The 23,672-nt window shown below is 37.3% G+C and overlaps 1 protein-coding gene across 1 annotated transcript; it reads right to left on the bottom strand.

Moving 5' to 3' along the window:
- Positions 1–3,387: 3,387 nt before the first annotated feature.
- On the bottom strand, positions 3,388–22,959 carry capns1a (calpain, small subunit 1 a). Its single transcript, XM_041801107.1, has 11 exons — positions 22,850–22,959; positions 17,086–17,143; positions 16,944–16,977; positions 16,765–16,857; positions 14,539–14,596; positions 14,324–14,388; positions 13,017–13,085; positions 12,356–12,434; positions 10,008–10,124; positions 7,392–7,450; positions 3,388–7,279 (listed from the first exon to the last, which is right to left on the bottom strand). Exons 2-11 carry the CDS (start codon positions 17,130–17,132, stop codon positions 7,253–7,255), a joined length of 648 nt encoding a protein of 215 aa, XP_041657041.1. The 5' UTR covers positions 17,133–17,143; positions 22,850–22,959; the 3' UTR covers positions 3,388–7,252.
- Between the last annotated feature and the right edge of the window lie 713 nt (positions 22,960–23,672).

The following is a 23,672-nucleotide window of genomic DNA, read 5'->3' as shown; positions in this document are numbered from 1 at the left end:
AACGTTTTACACATCATATAGCATTTTTAAATTCTCATTGTAAATATGAACTTTTATTTTGAAGGCGCACATCTTCTAAGTGATGAAGCTCCTTCCTTAATGAATGACTGGAAAAAGCAGAGGCTCACACCGTAAAGTTGGGTTAATTTCGGGAAAATGTATTTACAAGCCCTTTTAGTTTGCAGATATTCATACAAGTGTCGAGATACGGACCTGGTGAATATACATTAGAAAAACTGTAAACATAAATTTAACGTTACAGCGTTTAAAGAAGCAGAGATACATGTTAAAGTCCTGCATTTAAAACTTTATTGGCACTGTAATATGGTGGTTTTGACATGAAATAATGGCTAACTAATAAGAAACATTACACATTGTGCAGAATGATATGGAAGCCCATTTGCACCACTTAAAAAAAGAAAGAAAGTTACAAACAAACATTTTTTGTCGGGCCCCCCTTTAGCAGATGAAAATATCCCGCACCCCCCACCTCCCAAGCCCTCACTGTACATATCAACATCTATAAACATGTAAATGTACTACAAACACACCGACATTCACAGCTCTTGTACACATTTTTTTTTTTAAATTTACCACAACATAAAACCTAAAAATGTTGAGTTTTAAAGTTTTTATTCTCCGAAGATGAAGAGTTCTTCAGCAAATCTGAAATTGCTTTTGAATTGTGGTTCAGCAGAGTCATTTTAAAAAAACAAACTACTGAAATTGGTCTGGACAAAATTGATGGTAACCCTAGAAAAGAAAATAATTTGACCATAGAGACATGTTAAACTCAGGTTTGTCCAGTCATTAGCATTACAGGTGTCTTCAAGCTTGTAAACAGTCAGTCTGCCTATTGAAAAGTCGTCACTGTGCTGTTTGGTATGTTGGTGTGTACCACACTGAACATGGACCACAGAAAGCTAAGGAAAGAGTTGTCCCAGGAAATTAGAAAGAAAATTATGACACGCATGTTAAAGGTAAAAGCTATAAGACCATCTCCAAGCAGCTTGATGTTTCTGGGATTACAGTTGCACAAAATTCAGAAGTTTAAGGTCTGTGACTGCAGTTGGAAAATTGATGACAAATTGAAGAAAAAGGTAATAGAAATGAACAACTTCCAAAGAGATTAGAGGTAAACTCCAAGGTCACTCAAGTGTCAGAACGCACCTACTGTGGCTGTTTGAGCCAAAGTGGACTTAATGGAAGACGACTGAGGAAGACTGGAATTTGCCAAAATGCATATTGACAAGCCACAAAGCTTCTGGGAAAATGCCAGACAGAGGAGACATAACAAAAAGCCAATCCTGATAGTCGTTAGGAGCAAGGCATCTCTGATGTGTGTGCATTACCATAAATTGCTTCAGCAATTCTTGATATGACACAGTTCTGGTTGTTTTCTCGAGATTTTGAAATGTTTATGCTACAGAAATGCTGGTTTTATTGATTAATTAACTTTAGAAAACAACTGGTGATAAAAGACCAAATAAAAGAGATAAAAGCAATATTACATGGGAAGGAGTGATGTACTAAATATCAGCTCTGTTGTGATTCAGTGATGGGAATAAGGCTGCAAACCAAGTGCTGATGAGACTCACAGCTACTGAAAGTACATCTAACTAGCTGCGGGTCTTGACTGGACTGTTGCCTAGCAACAAAAAAGTTTTCCTGCAGATTGCAACTTCTGACTACATGTTCAATCAGATCAGCTGTTTGTTAGTATGTTTGTTTTCTGTAGATCGATGTATGAGGATACTCACAGACAGTGAGTCTTTTTGGTTGGTCAAAAGTATGATGTTGCTGAATGTTATGAAAGATCTAGTTAGGTCCATGAGTGGCATGGTTTTGATCAGTTTGCTTCTGCTAACCCCCACAGTTTATTTAAAATAAAACAATCAAGATGTGACTAAAGTATTCCATTCATTTATTTAGCTTTATTAAATCTCAAAGAATCATTGAAGGCATGCCCTCATTTTCAATGTCTGGAGTAGAGGAAACTAAATAAATACACATTTAACAGATCAATAAAAAGAATATCATCAACATAATTAAAGAAAGCTGCATTTGAAGGGAAAATACTAAATTATCATAGATTTACACTGACCAATAGGACAAAGTATGTGAATGTTAAATGTTTGTAGTATATTGTTCCATTTGGATGCAGCAGAGAAGCTCAACGCAGTTTGCTTAAAAGTTTTCATCTGTGGAACTTCAAGCAGCAGCAAGATACCAGAAACATGTTGAGTATTGATTGGTTTATTGAGATTGTTCAGCAAGGGATTTATATATGAATGCATTTTGCCAGTTAGGGCTCTATAAATGAATAAAATCAAATGCATGTTAAATCTTACAGTTAGAGGTTCCCAACCCATCTTTCATATAAATACAAGGATGAGTGGAGTAACTGTCACGAGTGAGGAATCTGAGGGCAGAGTGATTGTTTAAGAAAGGAGGCAGAGGCATTCCTATAAATAACATCTTAATTCTGTAATTGGCAGAGTGTCTGTATGTCTTGATTTGCATGCCATCTGTGCTCCAATTGTCCTTGAAACCTATCAGAAGACCTCTTGGGTGTACCTGTTTGAAACTAGTGTTATAAAAAATCATAAACATACAGAAAATTCCAAAATGTTGCGCCTTTCACTATATTTAAGGGATTAAGAAAAGTGTCCCGCGGTGCTCTAGTCCAACATATTCGGGATCATTTCCCAGTATAATGCTTTCCTCTGCCATCTCACTAGCCCAATAAGCAAGCGACGCAAGCGTACTGACAGACAGTGTTAATAATCAGCATTAATCTAACTCTGTGGAGAGTAAATTAATTTAAACTCTGCCCACTGGCACTTCGGGGGGGGGGGGGGGGGGTGATTTCCCACCATGCCCTTGGGCAGAGTGTTTAGATGTGTTTTGACAGGTGATGTGGTATTCTTTAGATATGAGCTGTTCCTTTCCTTATCCATACTTTTCTCATCAGTCTGGTTCAGGTTTATCTTGGTTTCACTTGTCCAAAGACTCTGATTCCAGATCTGGGAGACATTTTAGACATTTTCTGGTAAAGTCTAATCTGACCTTCCTGTTCTTGTGAAAGGAATATAGGCTAAATAATAAAACTTGTCACTCCAAATACTCCTGGACCCAGCATAACATTAAAAAAAGTTTCTAGAAGCATGTCTTTATTCATGTACAAATTTTCCCAATTTTCAACTTCAAGGAGGTTATGAATCCTTCTCATTTTAAGGAGCAGCTTTTGATCCAAAGTACTGGCTTTAACTTCGAAACCAAACACTGATTGTGCTAAGAATAAGATCCTATTTCAGCTTATAAATGAGAATCCATTTCTCTGTTACCAGTGACTTTAAGTAGGCATTAACAGCTGTTAACATGCAGTGAAGAATAAGACAAAAAACATTTTTATTCCAAATATGGCACAGTAATTTATTTGACCAGGCATTTTCAGCAACAGTTTAATAACATTGGCTACAACTACATGGTTAAAATCTTTAATAATGGCATCTTTGCTACCTGCTGCATGCATTAGTGGCATATCATATGTTTAAAGTATATATTCACACATTGTGCTGGAATCAAATGGTGCAGGCATTTCAATAAGTGCACATTAACACTTGATCAGTGGACTGAGACAAAGATCATCATGGCCAAGTCACACTCCAGCATTTAACAGTCAAATGTAAGCCTGCCAAATAACACAGCGTGTCCTGGGATGTGAATATCACTTATAAGGATGGCATGAAGCTGGTTATACTGAGTATGCTGTATATGTCTACAATTTACAATAAGTCACTTTAAAAATAGGTTTGTATTTATATTTTTTTTTCTAAATGTGTGGAGCATTTAGTGGCTATAGATACCACTGGGATTCCTAACAGCTTTGTACAACAGTGCAACTCTCATGCAAAATAAAGGAGTGTAAAACTTATCAAAACTGAAGTACCCATGATTAAACATCAAATAAACATTATTTTATATGAAACTCAAATATTTGACCATCTAAATTTGCTGTTTGAGTGACAAACAAAATTCCAGTCACTGGAATCCGACTATATCTCAAGAATATTAAAACTGTGATCTACTGTATGTATAACTTAATGTGTAAAGCTCCCATTACTTTGTAAGGCTCTGCAGAGACGTGCTACACGTATTATCCACTTTGTGAAAATTATACCTTTTCTAAGGGAAAGCAGGTGAAGACTGACAACTAGCTCCAAGCTCATTCTCAGAAGTTTTGAAGCTTGGGTCAAAAAATACGGTACTGGCATACCGTATTTATGATTCTTTAGACTTTTAGGGAGTTAGCATTAAGCTGGCTTGTCTGCTGCTTAATTTGAAGCTGATAAAGACGTTATGGCATATGCTAAAGATGAACACTTCCTCATCCCAGCAGGTTTAACAACACTGAAAGCAAAGTGCAGGAGATGGGAATGAATCTTTCAACATGGGCTGACAGTTCTGCAAAGCATTCAGCTTCACATTGTTTACCCTCGCCTTACAGAAGACGAGGGAACCAGGCTTTCCTGTTTCTGTCAGCATACAACACTGAACTATAGGCGATGTGTTCCTAGGTCAGCCTGAGGTAAAAGCGGCTAGAATGTGAGACTTCCTTTGTTAATTTTCTAAAACAGCAAGACAAAAGTTGGATTTTTTTCACATTTATCATGTGCTGATTGTCAGCTAATCACTATTGTTTAAACAAATATTGACCAATATGTAATTTTAAATATTATTACTCAAGGTTTTTCCTGAAGAAATATAAAAGAATTAATGATTAATCCAATACAGAAATTTCTGTCCCCCTCCAGCATAACAAACAGCTTCTTTACATGTGAACATCCTCACAATCAGCACCATTGGCCACTCTAAAGGTCTGTGTCCACTAACGGCGCGTGTTTACAGCTGAATTAGGATATCTAACTGGAATACAAGCAGCTCACTTGTTATCTTAAAACAGCAAAAACATGAACAATTTTTCAGCTCTGTACATGTTATACATGCCCTATGTGTTACTTAAGTAAAAATATGATACATGTTATCCCTCCATTTTATGGAGATATCTGAAGGCAAATAAAAATGAAACTTCTGCTATATTTAGCATTTATACTGTTTGACATTTGGTTTTATATGGAGACTGTGAAGCATGCTCAGAATGCCAAGTATAGTCTGGCTTTGACCGATATGTATCCATGCAAGACTAAATCCATCTCCAACTTTAGTATCTCCATATCTTGGTCCAACTTTGAGAAATCTGATTTAATAAAATTTCAATTGTACTAAGATGTTTGCATGCATTTCAAAGGTCTAGTTCTAGTCAGACTAATGCAAAAATCAACTTTTTCTAACTGCATACAAACTTACTGATCGGTGTCTTCAGTTTCTAGGTAACTAAAAGTGGCTCACAGCATTACTATTGACAGTAATGCTTATTTTAAATGACTGTATGCCTTATTTTTGCTTTAAGGAAATGTATCAAAGAAAAAATAGAATTATGGAAAGGCATCATATCCTGGCATAATCAGTTGCTTTAGACCTAAACTGTTCCTTTTAAATTATGAGTTTAATCTCCACCTTTGTTGCTGTTGTTGACAAAATTCATGTGAGAACTCCCGCCCCTTCTTGATTTTGTTTGGTTGGTGAGGGTGAAGTGATTTCGATGGAAGGTCTAAAGCCTGTTTCAGACTGGGACCGCGACACTCGTGGATTTTCATTTTGATTGCATGTTAACAAGTCAGGGCTTTCAGACTGCCTGCATGTGCGCCACGTCTCGCACGGCTGGTACGCCCGGCTGGTATGCCCGGCTCAGGCACCGAGGGTTGAGAGATTCAAAGTCTCACCTATTTTTTCCGTGTGGCTGTGGACCATATTAGACAGGAAAATGATAAATGGAGAGCCATATTTACATCGTTGTGGCAAATATGCACATAGAATATGTTTAAAATGTGTTTCTTGATAACCCTGAGGAAGGCCACAAGCTTGATGGCGCCTGTTTTATAAAGTTGTTCTCTAAAGAGCAACTATTAGTGAAGCTTTATCCCCACACTGGTTGAATATGTCACAGGAAAGATAAACACCTATGAATGCTTTTCTGGTTTGTGCTTTTCAAATTAAAAGCCTGGTTTAGTATTTCTGTAGAGAAACTCCATTCACTTGTACAGAATGCTTTTATTTTGAATAGTTCCCTACAAACTTCCTCAATACACTGAATCAATAAGCTTGTAGGGGGGTTTATTCAGGTAAAACTCGTGAAGAAGGACAGGGCTTTGAGAGCAGGAAAATGCAGCTGACAAGCAGCAAACTCGCGCCCTGTGTGAAAGCTGCACCGGCAGTAGCCGGAGCTGACACGCGCGACACACGCAAGCAGCAAAACATGCTCCCAGTCTGAAACGGGCCTAAGAGTTGAACCATCTTAACTGTGACCACTGCACAAAAAAACACAGCTGGTACCAGCTGTCTTGGTCTTGCTCCTTGTCATATTTTTAAGCTCTTGTTTATCATGATTGCTGTATGCATGAGTAGTGTTCTATTAGCAAACTTGCCTTGACTCATCTAGAAAATGGATGCTGCTTGTGGAAAAAACACGTTAGTGGACACAGGCCCTCATTCTTAAAAATATCCATAACAAGTCCCTCTTTCACTTCCTATTTTAAAGGTACACAAACTCTATGATAACAGATTAAAAGTAGCTTTAACCATCCTTTTGTCACCACTTCAGCCCTAATAATACATATATAAATCTATGATTTATTTTTCGACTTTTACAACAGAACACTCAAACTCCCAACCTTTGTGAATCCCACAGCCACTTTATACAAGCTGCCTCCTTTCACACTGATATTTTTCAAATTTGGGGGTTTTAAAGTATCTTAAAATAATTTCATGCCTGCCTTCATCACATTTTGGCCTGCAGTTATTACACAGATTAAAAACAAATGCCACACACACTCCATTTAAGCAAACTACCCTCTTTGTGAAGTTCAATCTTGTTGGCTGCTTTTTTAAGAGAACTCAGTGGCATTCATTTTCGATCTTTTTCAGCTGTGTGAGTGCAGGTTTGTGCTTCTCTGGGTCAGTGATACAGTATCATCTTATGTAACATATTTTGATTGCATTCAGAATAAACCTGCGCTCACAGATGGGTCAGATAAGTAACAGGGAGCTATATGGATAGAGAAAATATTTGGTACTGTGTAGACAAACAAAAGTGGTTCCTTATGACGAGCAGTAGATGAAGTATCACGGCTCAAGAGTACATGGTCAGCTGAAGCCACTGCAAAGACACAAGAGAGGACAGAATAAGTTTAACAGACAATGAGCTCCTTTTTTTGTCGGAAGCAATGCTTTGAATAATGATCCAGCAGAACATTCTGAAATCACTTTACCTCCTGGATGTTGACTTTGATGGTCCCATTGTTGTCTTTATCCAGGGTTTTGAAGGCACCTGAATAAGAGCAGAACAGTTAAACCAACAGCTAATCATACTAGTATTTGACAGTGATGGAGGACGAATTTAAAGACTTTATAATTTGTGCCAAAAGACACAAAGCTTCAGGCTTCTATCTCAGTTAACAGAAAACGTAACACAGTCCTCATGGCTGGAGCCAAAGCATCACTAAATCAGTTGCTATTAAAATTGTAATCTCACATCACCAATATGAATTAAATCCATCAAGAGTTGCTGCATTTAATACAGAACTGACCCTCTGATTGGTCTGATGACTCCCCAATCACAGAGCCCTCTCTCATAGAACCATCACTAGGGAGTTGACAGGTAGACAAACTTTCACCAAGTCTTTCCAGTGCATCCTAGTGAAAAATTTCCCTTAATTTTGTTCTTCTAACATATTTAAAAGCAGAAAAACAAGTGGCTCATATACGTACACCATAATCTGTAAGTATATTTAATCCCATTTTCTAAACCAAAGGTTAATTATGAAATTCCTTTCTTTGGGTTGAACTCCATGGTTGTCAATGAGCTGAAGTGTAAGGTGCCAGTGTGGTTGATCACGAAGAATGCTTACTTATGCTTGAAGGTAAAGAAATCATTACTAATAATGACAATATGGGATGTCTTGGTGTTGTTAAGCAGCTATAGCTTCACTAAATATATAAATTACAAACATTACACTGCTTCTTAAGTTAGCGTAATGTTAATTTTGCTAATCTGTACAAGACAGTCTGGTTTGACTACATCTCTGATAGCCACTCTCTGGGACCCGTCATGTGAGACGCCATCTCTGTCAGAATGAAAGTGGCTATAATTTGCTGATTCAACTTACTCTCAGTTATACATCTTGAAAAAAAAACTTAATTCATAAACAAAGTCTGTCAGTTACATTGACAAAATAACCACATAGCAAACAATACAGACTTGTGCCCTATTCCCATAGGACTAGAATTACCTATGGACCTCTGATAATTTGTAATAATTGTGCAGGACATTGGTGTTTTGAATCCTGTATGAAATGACCATGTCTTTACTCTGCAGATTAAAAATTTGTGGGAAAATTACTGACCATATTTCAGCACACAGAGGTCCACAGGTAGGCTAAAATTTATCCAATACAAATCAGCATCTCTGTAATTATGTTATTCCTGCTTCTTTCGGCTTTTACTGCTTTTTCTGATGAAGAAAAATAATAGAGGCAGTTTAGGAGATTGCCATCGAATTTTTGACACACAGTTTATAAATAAACTTTTTCAAGGAGGATGAGCTGTTTTCATGTAAGTAGACTGTTTACTCGTCTTTATTAAATGTTTTTTAATCAGATTTTGCAGGTCAGGTTTTTAACTTCTGTAATCCTAACCCTTAACCTAACACTAAACAGAAATATAATACAAGTTTATTTTGAAGTTTTAGTATGTTCTGAAAGAGAGATGGCGTCTCACTCCAGACCCCTCTAATTCTGTAACATAAGCTAACCAGGGTTGAGATCAACTCAAAACTAGTTGGAGTTAGCTGACATCATTAACATCAGATATTATTTAGTTTAAACCATTTTAACAAGTTTTAAGAGAGCTACAGATATCCTCATACACCCTTTCACATGATATAGCTTGTTTATTTACCTCTATCAAAAGAATAAGCATGATACAGTAACTAACAACCTGTTGAGACTATGTGTTAGCAGAGAATTTTGTCTGTTCTGGGCATTTGGATACCAAGTGGTAATTCTTAATGCATTGTGAGGAGTTACATTAATGTGAAAATGGTTTGATATCCAATAGCACTGACTGTTTACAGAGGTGGTTTGGGATGTCTTTATTCAGACTGGATTGGGTGTGTAGATGCAGCACTTTCTGGCACCCAAAAAAGACTGCTGTGATCTGTGGTATTCCACAAGTAAACAAAAGCATGGCTTTATTTATGTCGGTCCAGCCTCTCTCTGAGGGATTGGGATTCCAGCTCTATTTAGCTATCTAGAAAAATGGTCTTAGTTCAGTAAGAGCCCAAAACAGCTCTTCATTTGATACTATAGAGCCTTTTTTATATTTTTAAAAACAACAAAACAGAAAAAAGGAAATCAGTTCCTGTTGTTCACAAAGGAGACAGGTCTTAGAACTGGCCCCTCCATGAACGACCAATCACAGCTACCTCATCTCTTGTTATTTGCTAGACACTACATGACTGTCGCCTTTAAAAGCCTGCTTATGATAACATAAGGAAGAAAAGCTGTTAAAGAGGCACGGCTAGCCTCTTAGCTTGTGGCTACTTCACCCCCCATTCATTCTTATCTCCAGTAGCTTCACTGCCAACAGCACATAGGTATATCAAACTACAGTCAGAGACACCAAAATTCTGTATTTGCTGTTGTTTTCACTGGAGGCAGGCAAGCGAGCTCCAATATCAGGTCGTCACTACTGCTGAATTGTTAATGCACTATAGAGTGCACTTACTTTGTATCTGAAAGACCAAAATGGATCTTTAATCCCTGTTAATGCATTGTCTGAATAACCTCAAATAGATATTGACTGAACAGCTGATCTTTCAAACTTACGGCACATTGCATCCAGCCTGACAAGGCAGCCGATGTAGTTGTCAAAATCCATGTTTCCATTTTCATCGCTGTATCTGCGGATGATCATATTGTAGAGCTGGTCATTTAGAGGGAATCCTGAGGAAGAGAGGGAAAGATGAAACCACATTAAATTTTTCACAGCATATACACAAAAACCATGCAAAGAGGCTGCAGTGCTTATCACAAATACATATAAAAACCTGATATGATAGCCAAATCATGAAACCCTGAACACAGCAGCCCAAAAAGAAAAGCTTTCTGTAGAAACATTTGACTGTTTCCATGTTAAGGTGTTGAAATATTGACAGGGCAGCTTATCTATAAACTAGTGTTTGCAGAAGGAAACTGTAATCTCTGACATGATGTAAGCAGAAGCTAGGGCGAACTGTACCTTTAGTATTCCACATTCAATAATATGAGCCAATATTATGATATTAAGGTGCTTTCACACCTGAGCTGTTTGGTCTGTTCGAAAATTGTTTTGGTGCTTTTTTTCAGGTAGTTTTTTTGGTTTGGTTTGAGTGAATGCTCACAAAAAACTTTGGTGCAAAAAAAAAAAAAGACCCAAAGTCAGGTCTGCTTGATTACAAGGGTCTCAGTTTGGTTTAGATGTAGATGAAAATGTGAATAAGCACCAACATGGAATCATAGCATCTGTAAATACTATCAAATGGGTCTGAAGAGTGTGGCTAGCATTAGCATAGCTAGCAGCAGCAGCCTTCAGTCCTACTTGCAGGAGGATGTCTGTATGTCTGCGCTTAATGTGCTTATACATTGCCCCTCCTAATGGCCAGATCAGACTACACAAACTTTTTGTCTTAAACAATGGCACCATGTCAGACTAAATGACAAAAACCTTGTCGATCTGTCGAACACGACAGGTGGGGTCCCGCTGTCGCCATAACTGTCTTTGCAACTGTGTTTAAGTTCATAGGTCATCTGGGAGGAGGGTCAAAGAGTGTCAATTATTGAAGCCCAGAGAGTGATGCTAGCTGTTTTGTAGATAAGTAAACTTTAATTATATAATACTTTTTACAGACAAATGTCACAAAGTCTTATACATCATTAAAGCAAAACACAAAGAGTGAAATAATATTCATAAGGCTGTCTGAACATGGATGTTTTCAACTGCTTTTAAAAGACTCGGCTGAGTCTGAACAACGTTGGTGCCAAGGCCTCCAAAGCCTAGTCACCACATGTTTTTGGGGCAGACAGCAGGTTAAGTGGGTTAGATCTCAGTGAACGGGTTGGCAAATACAGGCAAATGAGTTCTGTTAAGTATTCAGGGGCCTCTTCCAATAAAGATGAAAACGTTAAACTTGGCCCTGTGAGCAACAGAGAGCCACTGTAGAGATTTTAGTACGTCAGCTGTAAAAATAGATGGAAGATGGCAGAAAATTCCTGACATGCTAACCTTGTCAAGTTGTGGTTCTGGTATCTTGATGATAATATCACACAACATCTACAAATCGTGTCCAATATGCATGTTTGGATGTTTGAAAATAGGCTGCAGCATTGCAACTGGGCCATCATCTTCCATAATTAGTGTCGTCTGATCCAGCCTTCACTTCCCTGATATGCGGTAGTGTATCATCAGACCAGGTGGCAGTAGCCACTGACCAGAGCTACAGTCCCAGCTAGTGACAGGTTAGGATAAATAAGCATGAGGACCTAAAATTAAGACCTCTGTCTTAAAGTTCCAATTCAGTAATTCAATATATTCAAAATGCACATGGACATGGCTGTTAGACGCATCTACAGCTAATTCTTAACTTGTATCTGATATTACAGGTAGGGAGGCAAGGTATTATCAGCGTGACTGGTATCAGCTGATATTAGCAAAAAAGTGAGGTATTGGTTTCAGCAGATACTAAAATTTCTAATACTGCATACAAAATTACTGATATTTACAACTGATATCGTGGCTTTAAAATCTGCCTTTATAAGCTTTAAATAATGGCCCTACAAACAAAGAAGATACTGGAGTTTTAGGCTGGATCAACAAACCTACGTCAGCTGAAGTCTTTTTTTATTTAATTCATCATCATCTTACATTTTTAAGTGTGTTTTAAGGACTGAAGTTTGTTCATTTTTTCACCTTTCATATCTTGAATTATGTGCTTTGAGGACTGAAGTGTTTAGGTCTGAACATTTAAATTACAGTCTCACTAAAATCTATTTTTTAAGTATCAACATATCAGAAATCAGCAAAAATCTAATATCCCTAAGTACATATATTACTTTCTTTGGTTGCATCTTTTCAGTACCTAAGAAAAAAAACATAATTCAATTATCAAAATAACTTTAAAAAATTAAATAATCCTCACCGGCAGCTCTGAAAGCGTTTGGCAGCTCATCTGCACCGATGACACCAGAGCCGTCAGAATCGTAGGATTTGTACACCCCCTAAACAACAACAAGGAAAACATTATGAGGTAAATTAGATACTTTGTGTAAATTTGACTCAAAATCAGAAAAAAGAAAAATTAAAAATTACAAATTCATTCCAGAAAAACAGACAGAAACATCTTTTAACAACTTCATCTGAAATTATCAGTGATAGTAATTATCAAAATTTAGAAAGCCTTTATTGTCATTGTATAAATTTACAACAAAATTAGCATTGCCACTCCAGTGGTGCATTTAATTCAAGTATAAAACTTAATAACACAGACACAGGACAATAAAAACAATAAAATATAACTTTATAAATGTAATAAAAAGTGTGAAAAAAGTTCAAAGGGCAAAGAAGTGAAGTAAAGTATTTAGTAGATAGAAAGATAGCAGCCATGGTTTCCTTAATAAAATAATTAACAGCAACATTTTCAGATTAATGACAGTGTAAACCAAGATCCTTGCAATATTTCATATCATATCTGATTTCTTTGTGTGTTCACTGTTACCTGTTACCCGAGGGGATTTACACTTTATACAAATGTAGCTGTACAGCACCAAACAAAAATGTCAGTAGAGTAAATCAACACTTGCCTGCCATTTTTTTATGTTGTTCCAAAGATGTTTGAATTCATGGAAGCCGAGTTTCCCAGTGCTGTCACTCTGACATGGTATTAAGAATAACAAAGAACCAAAACTTACAAGGAAAGCATTCAAACAGAGTCTGATAAAAGATGATTTTTGAAGAGGAACAAAACTACTAAAAAAAACTCTTCAAGCATCAGTTTTGAAACCTTTACAAAGCTGATTTTAAGTAAAATGCCATGGGCAGAAAAAAACTCATGTCAGAAACAGGCTGGTTGTTTCCAAAAACCTTTTCCTTCTGAATATATAGATAACAGTGAACACCTGGGCAGGCGTTGAACCTGTGAGAGGGAGTCTTTCAGGTTGCTGCTGTTTCACATGAATTGTTAATGCTTTAAGCATTTCACCTTGAGTAAGCAGCCTGAAAAGGCTTTGACTCTTTTACCAGGACAGACAACAAGTTGTCATCATTAACTGGAGCCTTGACAAAAACAGTTGCACTACTTGTGGGCAAGCTGTATTTGCCAAAGGCGAGTTTTTACGCGCCTCCCTTGTTGATGAGGTGAGGAGCTCACAGCAGGAAATGAGTCTAAACTTATGTGAGACTAGTTTAAAACCTCTGCAGCTGGGGTTTGCATCACAAATGACAGAGATTGTTCTGGTTTAGAAAGTTCTCACCACTTATGGTTGTTTCTTCTAAATATTCAAGTAATAACAGAGGAGTCCCTGTTTAAACAAACCCTGTTTGGTTGTGTCAGAGGGGTACAACTCCCTTTTGAGTCAGGGCTTTGCAATGCTTCACCAAGAAAATACACACCAAGTGTGTCATCAATGTAAAGATAGAAAACTGTCTGCAGTAATTTTTTCTTCCATATATCCTCACCTGTCAATGCTTATAGCATGTGGAGGGCTAAAGGCAAACAGGTAAAGAGATGCTTGGAAAAACGTGTGTCCATAAACTTACAAGTGGTCTGAAGTGTCATAGCTGTGCTTTTTACAGTGGAGGATTAATGGGGCTGCTGGCGCCACTGATGATGGTTAAAATCTCAAAAGCCTGAAGCATAGTCTCAAGCCTAAACCTTGTAGACTTCAAGGTCATTAACCCTGACCTTCAGATACTGCTAGATGATTTATGAAAGAACTTCTACCGTCAAAGAATGGCAGCAGCCTCAACGTTTTCATGTATGTCTGCAGACCTGACCAGCTTAGAGTCATGAAGTCTTATCCACCTCTACAGCCGACTGCTGACGTATTTTTGTCGTCTCAGTCACACAGATCACACAACACCTTAAGCTTAATAATGACATCAAGGATACATCCATGACCGCCACCATGCTTCTACATGACTCGATGCTGAAACCGTCTGTCTTCAGGTCTCCATCTGAAGTAAAAAGAGGACAAGGAGCTCATGAAGACTTGCACTTCTTCTGAAGATAAAGAAAGCAACACTGCAAATGGTTCATTAAATCAGCTGCAGTTCCTTGGGCAGAGAAAGAAGGACCACAAAGAGTAACAAGAATCAATCACTTACGCTTTGCAATAATTCTGTTTAGGATGTTCATCAGCTCATTTGGGCTCACTTCCATGTCCTGTATGACAATAAACAAACCAAGTAAACTTCACAAAGTAAAAAGCAACGTGCATTCACAAAACCAGTCAATGCAGAACAGTACACAACAAAGAAACAGTCTTGCATAAATGTTGGTATATAAGGCCAAAAAGAGTAGTTTTACAGGCGTTTTAAATATTTGGATATGTAAAGGATTACTAAGTGAAAAGAGCTGTGGAATTCCTACAGAAGACTCCTTCAGCTTGCAGCTGCAACAAAATCTTCAGGGAAAAATATGCCTGATCCAAGTTTGGTTTTAAACTTTTTTTTAATTCTCAAAAAGGACACTGAGTATTTTTTCATTTGAGATGCATCCATGAAAGTGTTTTTATATAGCTGAAAGGCTCGAATTGTTATTGAAAGTGTTACAATATTGAAGATTTCTGCCCTCAACGATACATTCTTCATTCTCCACTTCTTACTTGTTCTGTATTTGTAGCTGAACTATATTCTCTTATTTTGTATTTTTCCATCTTTAACCTCCAAAAGCCCCTTGAGGATGCAAATGATCCAGGATGAAAAAGCTGAACCCCACAGAGAAGAGTTTATCAGAGACTAACTCCAGAATTTGGGAGTGGAGAGGATGGAATAGCCTGCCAGCAGTCCTGACCTCATCCCAAATGAACACTTGTGGGATCAGCTTGGGTGTGTTGTTTGTGAGGCTCCTGTTTGATAAATGAATAAACTGTTAAATTGACAATCTTGTTTCTTCGGACCCCAACCATCCATTCCACCAAACAAGACTCAATGGCTAAATAAGCTGTTTGGTAATGGCAGAGAAGATTTGGCAAATTTTTCAATGGAACAACCCATATACTCAGCTCTGCTGCTTATCCCACAAATGCATGTTCCTTACAGATTGGGAGCCGTTTAAAAGGGAAATAAACAGGCTTCCCAACAGTATAAGATTTATTGTCAAGAAGCATTGTTACAACAAAGAAATAATCTACCATACCCAAACCCTTACTTACTTGTACTGAGTTTAGATAGATTTGACATGATTTGACTTTTTGTAAAGAGTGAAAAAACACCTGCACATCTCACAGTCTCTTGCTGTGGCTGTCTGGTGGAGAAATTAGGGCTGTTAATTGCACTAATTGTGATTACCTGATATCCAGAATTAGTGCATGATTTTTTTCTTAATCACCATTAATTGCATGATTTATTGTCACTTCCAGCACATTTTTGGTTAAGCCATGTCAGTGTCTTCCTGCAGACACAGTGATTAAAACAAGTCCAGCACTGTTCCTTAATGTCTTGAAAAAACTTAAGGACAGCTCAGTGGACAAGTCAAAACCCAACTGCACTTTGTGTTATCAACCATTAACCTTTTTACTGTTCTCTTATTTCTCTTTCAATCCATGACAAGTTCTGTGTTTCCTGGTAAAGTGAATGTTAAAATCTCTAATCTTCCTACAAAAGCTGTCTGTATCCAAACAGGAAATCAAGTACCAGTTTTACAAACCCCCCAAGTGACACAAAAACACTTATAAAAGCAAAATAGTGGAATTTTAAAATGCGCTAAAAGGTTAGGATTTATCACAACTTAACTACATAAATTGTGAGAATAATCGCAATAAAAAATTTTACCTTTTGACAGCCCTACTAACTACGAAACCTTTTAACTGCATTAGTAATTAAAACTTCAAGCTCAAATAACTTAACTTACATTTAAGGAACTTCATTTTTATAAAAGTGTCGATACAATTAATATTAATATAAATCACAACACACGGCACAAGAAAAATATAAACATTTATCAACATGTGACATAGATGGTGCAATAAGGAGAGCAAAGTGAGTAGAGCGTGTGAGCCATAATAAGTAATATAATTATAGATAATGAATAACACTAATACTTCTAAAATGGTTTAAAAATTCACATTGAAAAGGCCAAACTGCCGACACAGTGGGGGATCATTTTACCCCCATTACGCCTCTGTGACAGTCATTCTGAAAACAAAACATCACATTGGTCTAAATATTAAGCTTTGTATCAGCAACCTTCATGTAAACAAAAAAATCCTCTCTTAAAATACCAGAACTCCCTTTGAAGCACCCTTAAGACTCAGTTGTTTTCCTATAAGAAAATGAATATAAAAGTATCTACTGCAGGAAACCAGAAAGACAAGCACAGGTAGCACTCACTTCTCCAGCGAGCTGCTGGAAGACTCTGCGAAACTGTTTCTCCTCATCGCTCTCATGTGCCTCTGCAAACACTGCTGGCCTGCGTGGAGGAGGCTGTGGGTCACAGTCAAAGCAATCATTTTAATCTGAACTTAAGAAGAACTTCAAGAATAGGTTATATAAAAATAATCATTACTCACATCAGTCGGAACGAACTGACCGGGGTCGATGTTGCTACAAAGACAGAAACAAAAATTCATTCAGGAGTTTAAGACACATTCCTGCAGCTTTGTTTTAGCCTAAAGAGATTAGATTTAGAAAAGATTTATGGCAGATTCTTACCTGACAACATCAATGAGGCCACAAACAAACTTTTTGGCATAAAACATCTTCGGTCAAACTGTGAACAGAAAATAAAACATGAAAGATTAACAGAACTGTCATCCTTTCAAGTCAAATTCCTATTTTACATTTCCTTATCTGAATGATCAGCAGAGTTTAAAAATAAAGGAGATTTAAAAAAACACTTAAGAGCCTGTGTCATATTTTCCCCAACAATTTCATCGAGAGAGAGAAAAGATGGCACAGTCTCAATTGCACAAATACATTGGCAATATTTCACTATAGTATGATTGATAATTGTGCAATTAATACTATATGCAGGAGTTTCCCTGCTTTTTCTGTTTATTCGAAGAAGAAATTACAAAACACCGGTTGACAAACATTTCTGTTTATTAGGGATGCATGATATTGGATTAGTGCAGACAACGGATAAGCTGATCATTCTAAACACATTTTTGCTGTTTAAGATATGCACACCTTTTTATTGTAAAAACCACAATTTCTCTACTGTAATAACAATGGGCCTTATTCACAAACAGTGCATACGCAAAAATTTGTGCTTAAATTGTGCGTACGAATGTTTGACGCACAAATCTGTGATTCATCAATGTTCTTACTTGAATTTGTTCTTACTCTGCGAACAAATGTAGAACCTCCTCAGACCATGCGTACGCACAAATAATGAAGGATTAGCTTGCAGAAACTATAAACACATTTCTTTTACCCAAGATGCACAATGTATTGAAACGACATTAATTTATAAAGGGATTAAAGATAATCATTAAAACTGGGAATTAGCTAATAAGTTGATCAAATGTACTAAATAACCATGAAATGGACACTTTTCCATTGTTCATATACTTAAAATCTTGAATCTTTGATTTAACACTTCATTTACAAAAAAAAAACCAAAACAAAGTAAACAACTTTGACACGTCACCATCATCTGGGCCTACAGATTAACTGATTGTTGCAATCAACATTGGCAATTTCAGTTAAATAAAGTTGTTTTTCTGATTGACTTCACTCATTTGCAAGAGATTAAGAACTCCAAATATAAACAAATAAATAATTACAGGTAACCTGACGGATGAATGTCATCACTTTCACCCTCGTTCCGTTGCTATAGGCCAGAGATGGATGAGTTTCTAATTATTGCTATGGAGTGAGATCAGGTGGTCCTTGTTCTCCTCTGGTTTCCTTCTTTTTTCTCTGGCTCGAAATCCTTTTCTTTGAATCCAACTTGACATCAAACCACTTTTTCTTCACCTGAGCCATGCTGCGGACCTCAGGTGACACTACATTGACAGCCTCTGTGATAGAGGCCCAGGTATCTTTTTTGTTTATCATCGAGACTCCAGTGGAAATGTTTCAAAAAAGTGTTGTTTTCCTTGCCTCCACCTCTGACACGATAACTTCAATTTCCGCCATTGTGAAATTTCTTCCTCTAATTTTTGGGGCCATCCCTCGTAACTTCAAACCTTCTCACCGATTTTGTTTTGATGCTTTAAACGGATGTCGTTTTATAGAGGAATAGGGGCGTGGTTTATGCAGATTGAGGGCACGAGCCTGTCAATTTGAATGATTCTGATTTAACATACACACGGTGGTGAGAAGAAAATTGGCCGGTGTGCACTTGTCATTAATCTGATGGTGATTTTGCGTATACACTGAACTTGTGCACAGAGTAAGAACATTTCTACGCATTTATTAGTGAATGAGGCCCAATGTTCCTGTCAGAGTCAGAGCCTCTAGCAGGTGTTCTGCAGTGAAATACATACATTTCATGTATCTGTCAGTGCAGTGTGAATTACTGTTAGAATTATTGGTTTGTTTTTTTTGTCACAATTGGATTGTTATTAGTTTTTATGGACGCACAAATTCAAAGTTGTACATTTTGTAGCTAAGAAACAGGGCAGATGTAGTTCAAACTGCTGCCAAAACATGCTACCAGCCTTTAACTGTCTTGAACCAAGTTCAAAGAACAATGAAGACACCAAATCTCTATGAATACCAACTTCTGATAAAGAGTAGGGGTTGACTAATGTTGGTTTTTCAGGGCAGATACCAATACCAATTATCGGTAGCTCATGAGTCCAATAACTGATATTTTGAACTGATATGCATTTATTACAACATATAACATGTATTTAAAGATACGGTGTGTAAAAATATTAGCAACATGCAGTCAGATTCTAGATTACTATGCTCAATTCACAGGTGGTAAGCATGGCAACCAGTGGTACTCAAAAAAATGTGTATCTGTCATTTTCTGTTTCTTAGTTAGTCCCTTCTGTGGTACTGTAGAAACACGCAAAACGCAAAAATCCAAGATGGTAGAGTACATGAAGTGGACCCTCCCTATGTATGAATGTAAGGCTTATTCTATGTTTATGTTTAAAAAATCCATATATTTAAGTGATTTAACACTAATTTAGATGGGCCTAAATATGAATATTATGTCTCATTTTCACCAAGTTTGTTCTGCTAAATGCTACTAGGCTGAATATTACTGCTGCACCTATGTATGTCGTATGAGCAAAAAAATAAAGGACAGTAATAACTCAGCCCTAGATCTACCAGCAAGGGAAATGGCACAGGGCAACACAATAGAAATAGGTCAGCAAGAGGAAATACCATATGCTCACTGTGTGTAAGTTACACCCAGGATTAAGTGTTGATTGGCTAGTAGTCATGTGGCATCTAGCCAATCAGATTGTTATGTATGCAGGATATTTGGTGAGACTGTGGAGAGTGAAAACAAAGCTAGAGGGGAAGATGCACTTTGCAGTAGACCCAAAGTAGTGCACTTTTTGATTAATTAACTATCGATTATCTGCAAAATAAAATGCAGATGCAGATAATCAGCCAAATGCAAAACAGCAGCCTTGATAATTGATCAGGCCGATAATTGGTCTGCCCTTAATCAAGAGATATAATGCTTCTAAAGACCGGCTATTTTTTTTGCATAGTCTGACATGGCGTTTTCGTGAACAACCAAAAAAAATCGTGTAGTCTGAGCTGGCCTTTAGCTGTACATTTTATGCATTTCTCAGTAGGGATGTGTTTCTCTAGATAAATCCAGTGCTTTTTATTTTCATAAAGCTTCAGAGGATTTCTCACCAGCGTTGATTGTTGCTAAGTTATGAAAGTTTATTTCAGTTGTCCTTGGTGGTATTTGTTCGGTCTTCTTAAATAGCTCTGCTTTTATTAAAGGAAATATCACCTGGAAATCATGAAAACAATGCTAAGGAATGATATCCTGGTATTAGCAGTCACTCTAGACCCGAAACTGGTCCCTCAGAAAGATGAGTCAGAACAGTTCCTCACCCTCTGCTGTCTTAATTTTGACTGGTCAGCAAGGGAGAAGTGACACTGATGAGTGCGACGCTGATCCCTAAGAACTACTTTCAACAGAGAGGGGTGGGAGTGCAGCAACAAAAACTACCTACACCAGGGGCACTTTTGCACTTGGGGTGGTGGGTACAAAATCGCTGGACTACATTGGTTTTGTGTTTAAAATGTGAGTAATTTAGGCAAAAATGGATACAGGTCCCTTCCATTTTTGCAGAAGTCTATTTGATTAAGAATGTAAAAAGAAACAACTATTATTTTTACAAAAAATATAGATGTGTTCTATTCTTTTTCAGTAATTACCTAATTTCAATGGATTGCATTTAATATAATAATAAGCCCAATACATTTAATTGACAAAGTTCTTTTCAGTACTCAGGTACTCAATCATACAGGTAAAGCTTGTTTACAAAGGTAAGTCCTGAACAATGATGTGAATGTGGACAGGTCAGCGCAGTCTTGATTAGTGTGGGGGTTGAGTCCAGGAGTGAGCGGGCAGCTACGGAGAAGGCTTTGCTCCCAGGTTTGATTACATTATAAAGACAATGAGTTTTAATATTAATAGCGAAGCCAAACTCATGTGCCTTTATGGGAGCAACAAACATCAATGTAACATCTTAGTGGCAGTAAGCTACATAGAGCACTTAACAAAGCTGTGACTCTGTTTAAGTCATTATACTTGACAATATTTTTCACCCACATTAAACAGCAGCTTTAACAGTAGGGTGGTTTACCGAGACAATGCTGACATTGTGTTTTTGTCTTGAAATGACCAAGAAAAAAAAGACATACTCTTCTCTGGTGCAAAATAAACTTGCTGTGGTTCAGACTTAAAAATTTAGCCTAAGTCCTGAGATACACTTTAAAGTTTAAGGTATGAGAATGACAAAGACACAAACTCCAGCTCAGACGGGCTTTTTGTTTCTACTTCAATATTCCCAGTGTTCCTACACAGTCTTAAAACTCAAATTAAATGTTTTTTTTTTAAGATCCTTCTAAGACCTTAACTGAGATAAAATAATACAACTTTTTTGGAAAAGCAATAAAAAAAAAAGGCTTGTGAGATTTTTCAGTTCACTAGACCAGGACTTATTTTTCTGATTCAATTCTCTGTTTATGTCAGATGGCATAGATGAAAGACATTTGGGTCAAAAATGCCTAAATCTGATCATATTTGGCACATCTCATGTCTCTGTTCTATCGATATACCATATGGTGATATCTACACATTTTCAGGGGTGCTAGCTACTTAACACCTTAATTATTTAACAGCAAAATTAAACTTTTTTTTTTTTTTGTCAGGGAGGACCTGTCAATATTAGAGGGGGAACCTGTTAGTCCTGAAAACTGTAACACAAACAATCATATGCAAAAAGGATGGTTAAAACCATATAAAGCTGGCAAAAAGACAATGATTGGAGAAAGACATGTTTTAGGCAACGTGCCATTTAAAAATCATGACCTCTCACCAGGAAAAACATGACTATTCAAGACTTTCTATTGCTTTAATTCCAAAATTCCAATTTAGGACTTTTTACAACTTTCAGGGATCTGCAGGAACCTGGCTCCACAAGCTCAATGCTCAATGCTTCTGTGCATTCATATATGAAGCCATATTTACAGACAAATTTTAAAGGCTTGTATCTATACTAATAATAACATGTATCTCTACAACCTAAAACCAGTAAAACCAGTAGAACAATGCAGACTTAATTCCAGCCACTGCAGTTGGAAATTACCCTATTTAACCTTATTAACATTCCCTACCACAATGAAAACCAGTTTATCTGAACTATTTTGGCTAGTTAAATACCAGGTAATGACACGTCCTGTGGATTTTTTCATTACTACTTAGTGGCACACCCTCCACCCCCTCTTAAAATGTTTCCTGTTATGGAAAAAGCTCACTGCCACACCCAAAGAGCACAAAATAAATTGCATTAGACTGGTTATGACAATGTATCAAGCGTTTATAACGGCATGGTTGGAGTATGAAAAGTCTACCAAATATGTGATGTCAGATGGACAAAATGATTCTTTAGATAAAATAGACGTAGTGGCACCAGACAGGTCTGACCGTTGACTCTTGGATTAGAATTATTTACACTTAGCTTGCGATGTAGATCTTGCCAGCTGCTGCATAACGTATTTTAAATGCTTTCTAATGTAACCTTTTTAACATCCCGTTCGGATTTAGCCGAGCTGTAGCGCAATGACGTTAGAATTAGCAGCTAACTTACTTTAGCGTCGGCTAAGCTAACATGAGGCCAACTTACACGGTTTGCTAGGGACCGTTTGTCAATAAAGTAGTAGTACTCATAATCTCCATGGTTTAATAAAACGTGTTAATCAATTCCTTTTAAGGTCAAAACGTTATTCTGATGAAATGAAGCATGAAGAATATGCTTACCGCAAGGTATCTGCACTCTACAAAGTTGACTTGGGGGTATTTGGCTGAGTTCAGCTGTCAGGAGGGTCCGTCAACAACACGCCCCAACTGACGCTACAGAGAGGGCGTGGGAGACAAGAGCAACACTGAAGGTTATTTCCGTCTTCGTGTTCCAGAACGAAAAGGGTTGTCTCGACATGAGTTATAATCTACATGTGTTCTGTTAACAAATGATATACCTGATATATTGCTATTCTGACTGCAGTTTCAATTGAGTCACTTTACTGTGTGTTGAACTCTTTCAGAGATTTGTTTTGGACATGCGCAGAGTGTAAACATGCGCCTCTCAGTTAACTGTTAAGGAACACATTCAAATCTCGCAACTAAACGTATGTCATCAATGTAAAAGTGAAAACTCAATGCTCAGGCATTATGTCGTCAAATGATGCCAAAATGCAACATTGACGGACATTTTTTGTAGCAGTAAAGATATCTACGAACCCTCCCAAAACGACATTTCCGGGATAGATGAACTTGTCTTGACATATATATCATCTTTGCGGTGGCTTCGGTTTCTTCCTTGAATTTCTCCCTTTAATTTATTTTCTGCAGAGCCTGACTTCAGACAAATCTGGCTCCTGCCACCGTGTGGTATGGAGTTTAATTTTGGGAAGATTTTCAGAAATATCTTGCTCATTAACACTCTTTAAGATGTGATCTGATGTAGGATTCTTGCAGCTCAACAACCCGAGGTCTTCTTTACTGGATTTGTCTTTAAAGCTCCAAATGTTTTTTTATTGATAAAGGTTCTGGACTGCATGCAGGCAAGTTCAGCATCCAGACT

The sequence above is a fragment of the Cheilinus undulatus genome, linkage group 12, assembly GCF_018320785.1.
Source record: "Cheilinus undulatus linkage group 12, ASM1832078v1, whole genome shotgun sequence".
Lineage (NCBI taxonomy): Eukaryota > Metazoa > Chordata > Actinopteri > Labriformes > Labridae > Cheilinus > Cheilinus undulatus.
This window is presented reverse-complemented; position numbering and strand designations above follow the sequence as displayed.

Coding starts and splice junctions, on each gene's coding strand:
- capns1a (XM_041801107.1), bottom strand. CDS start 17,132: ATGTTTTATGCCAAAAAGTTTGTTTGTGGCCTCATTGATGTTGTCAG. Junction 16,978..17,085: donor GGCCTCATTGATGTTGTCAG/GTAAGAATCTGC, acceptor CTGTCTTTGTAG/CAACATCGACCCCGGTCAGT. Junction 12,435..13,016: donor ACAACATAAAAAAATGGCAG/GCAAGTGTTGAT, acceptor GTTGTTGTTTAG/GGGGTGTACAAATCCTACGA.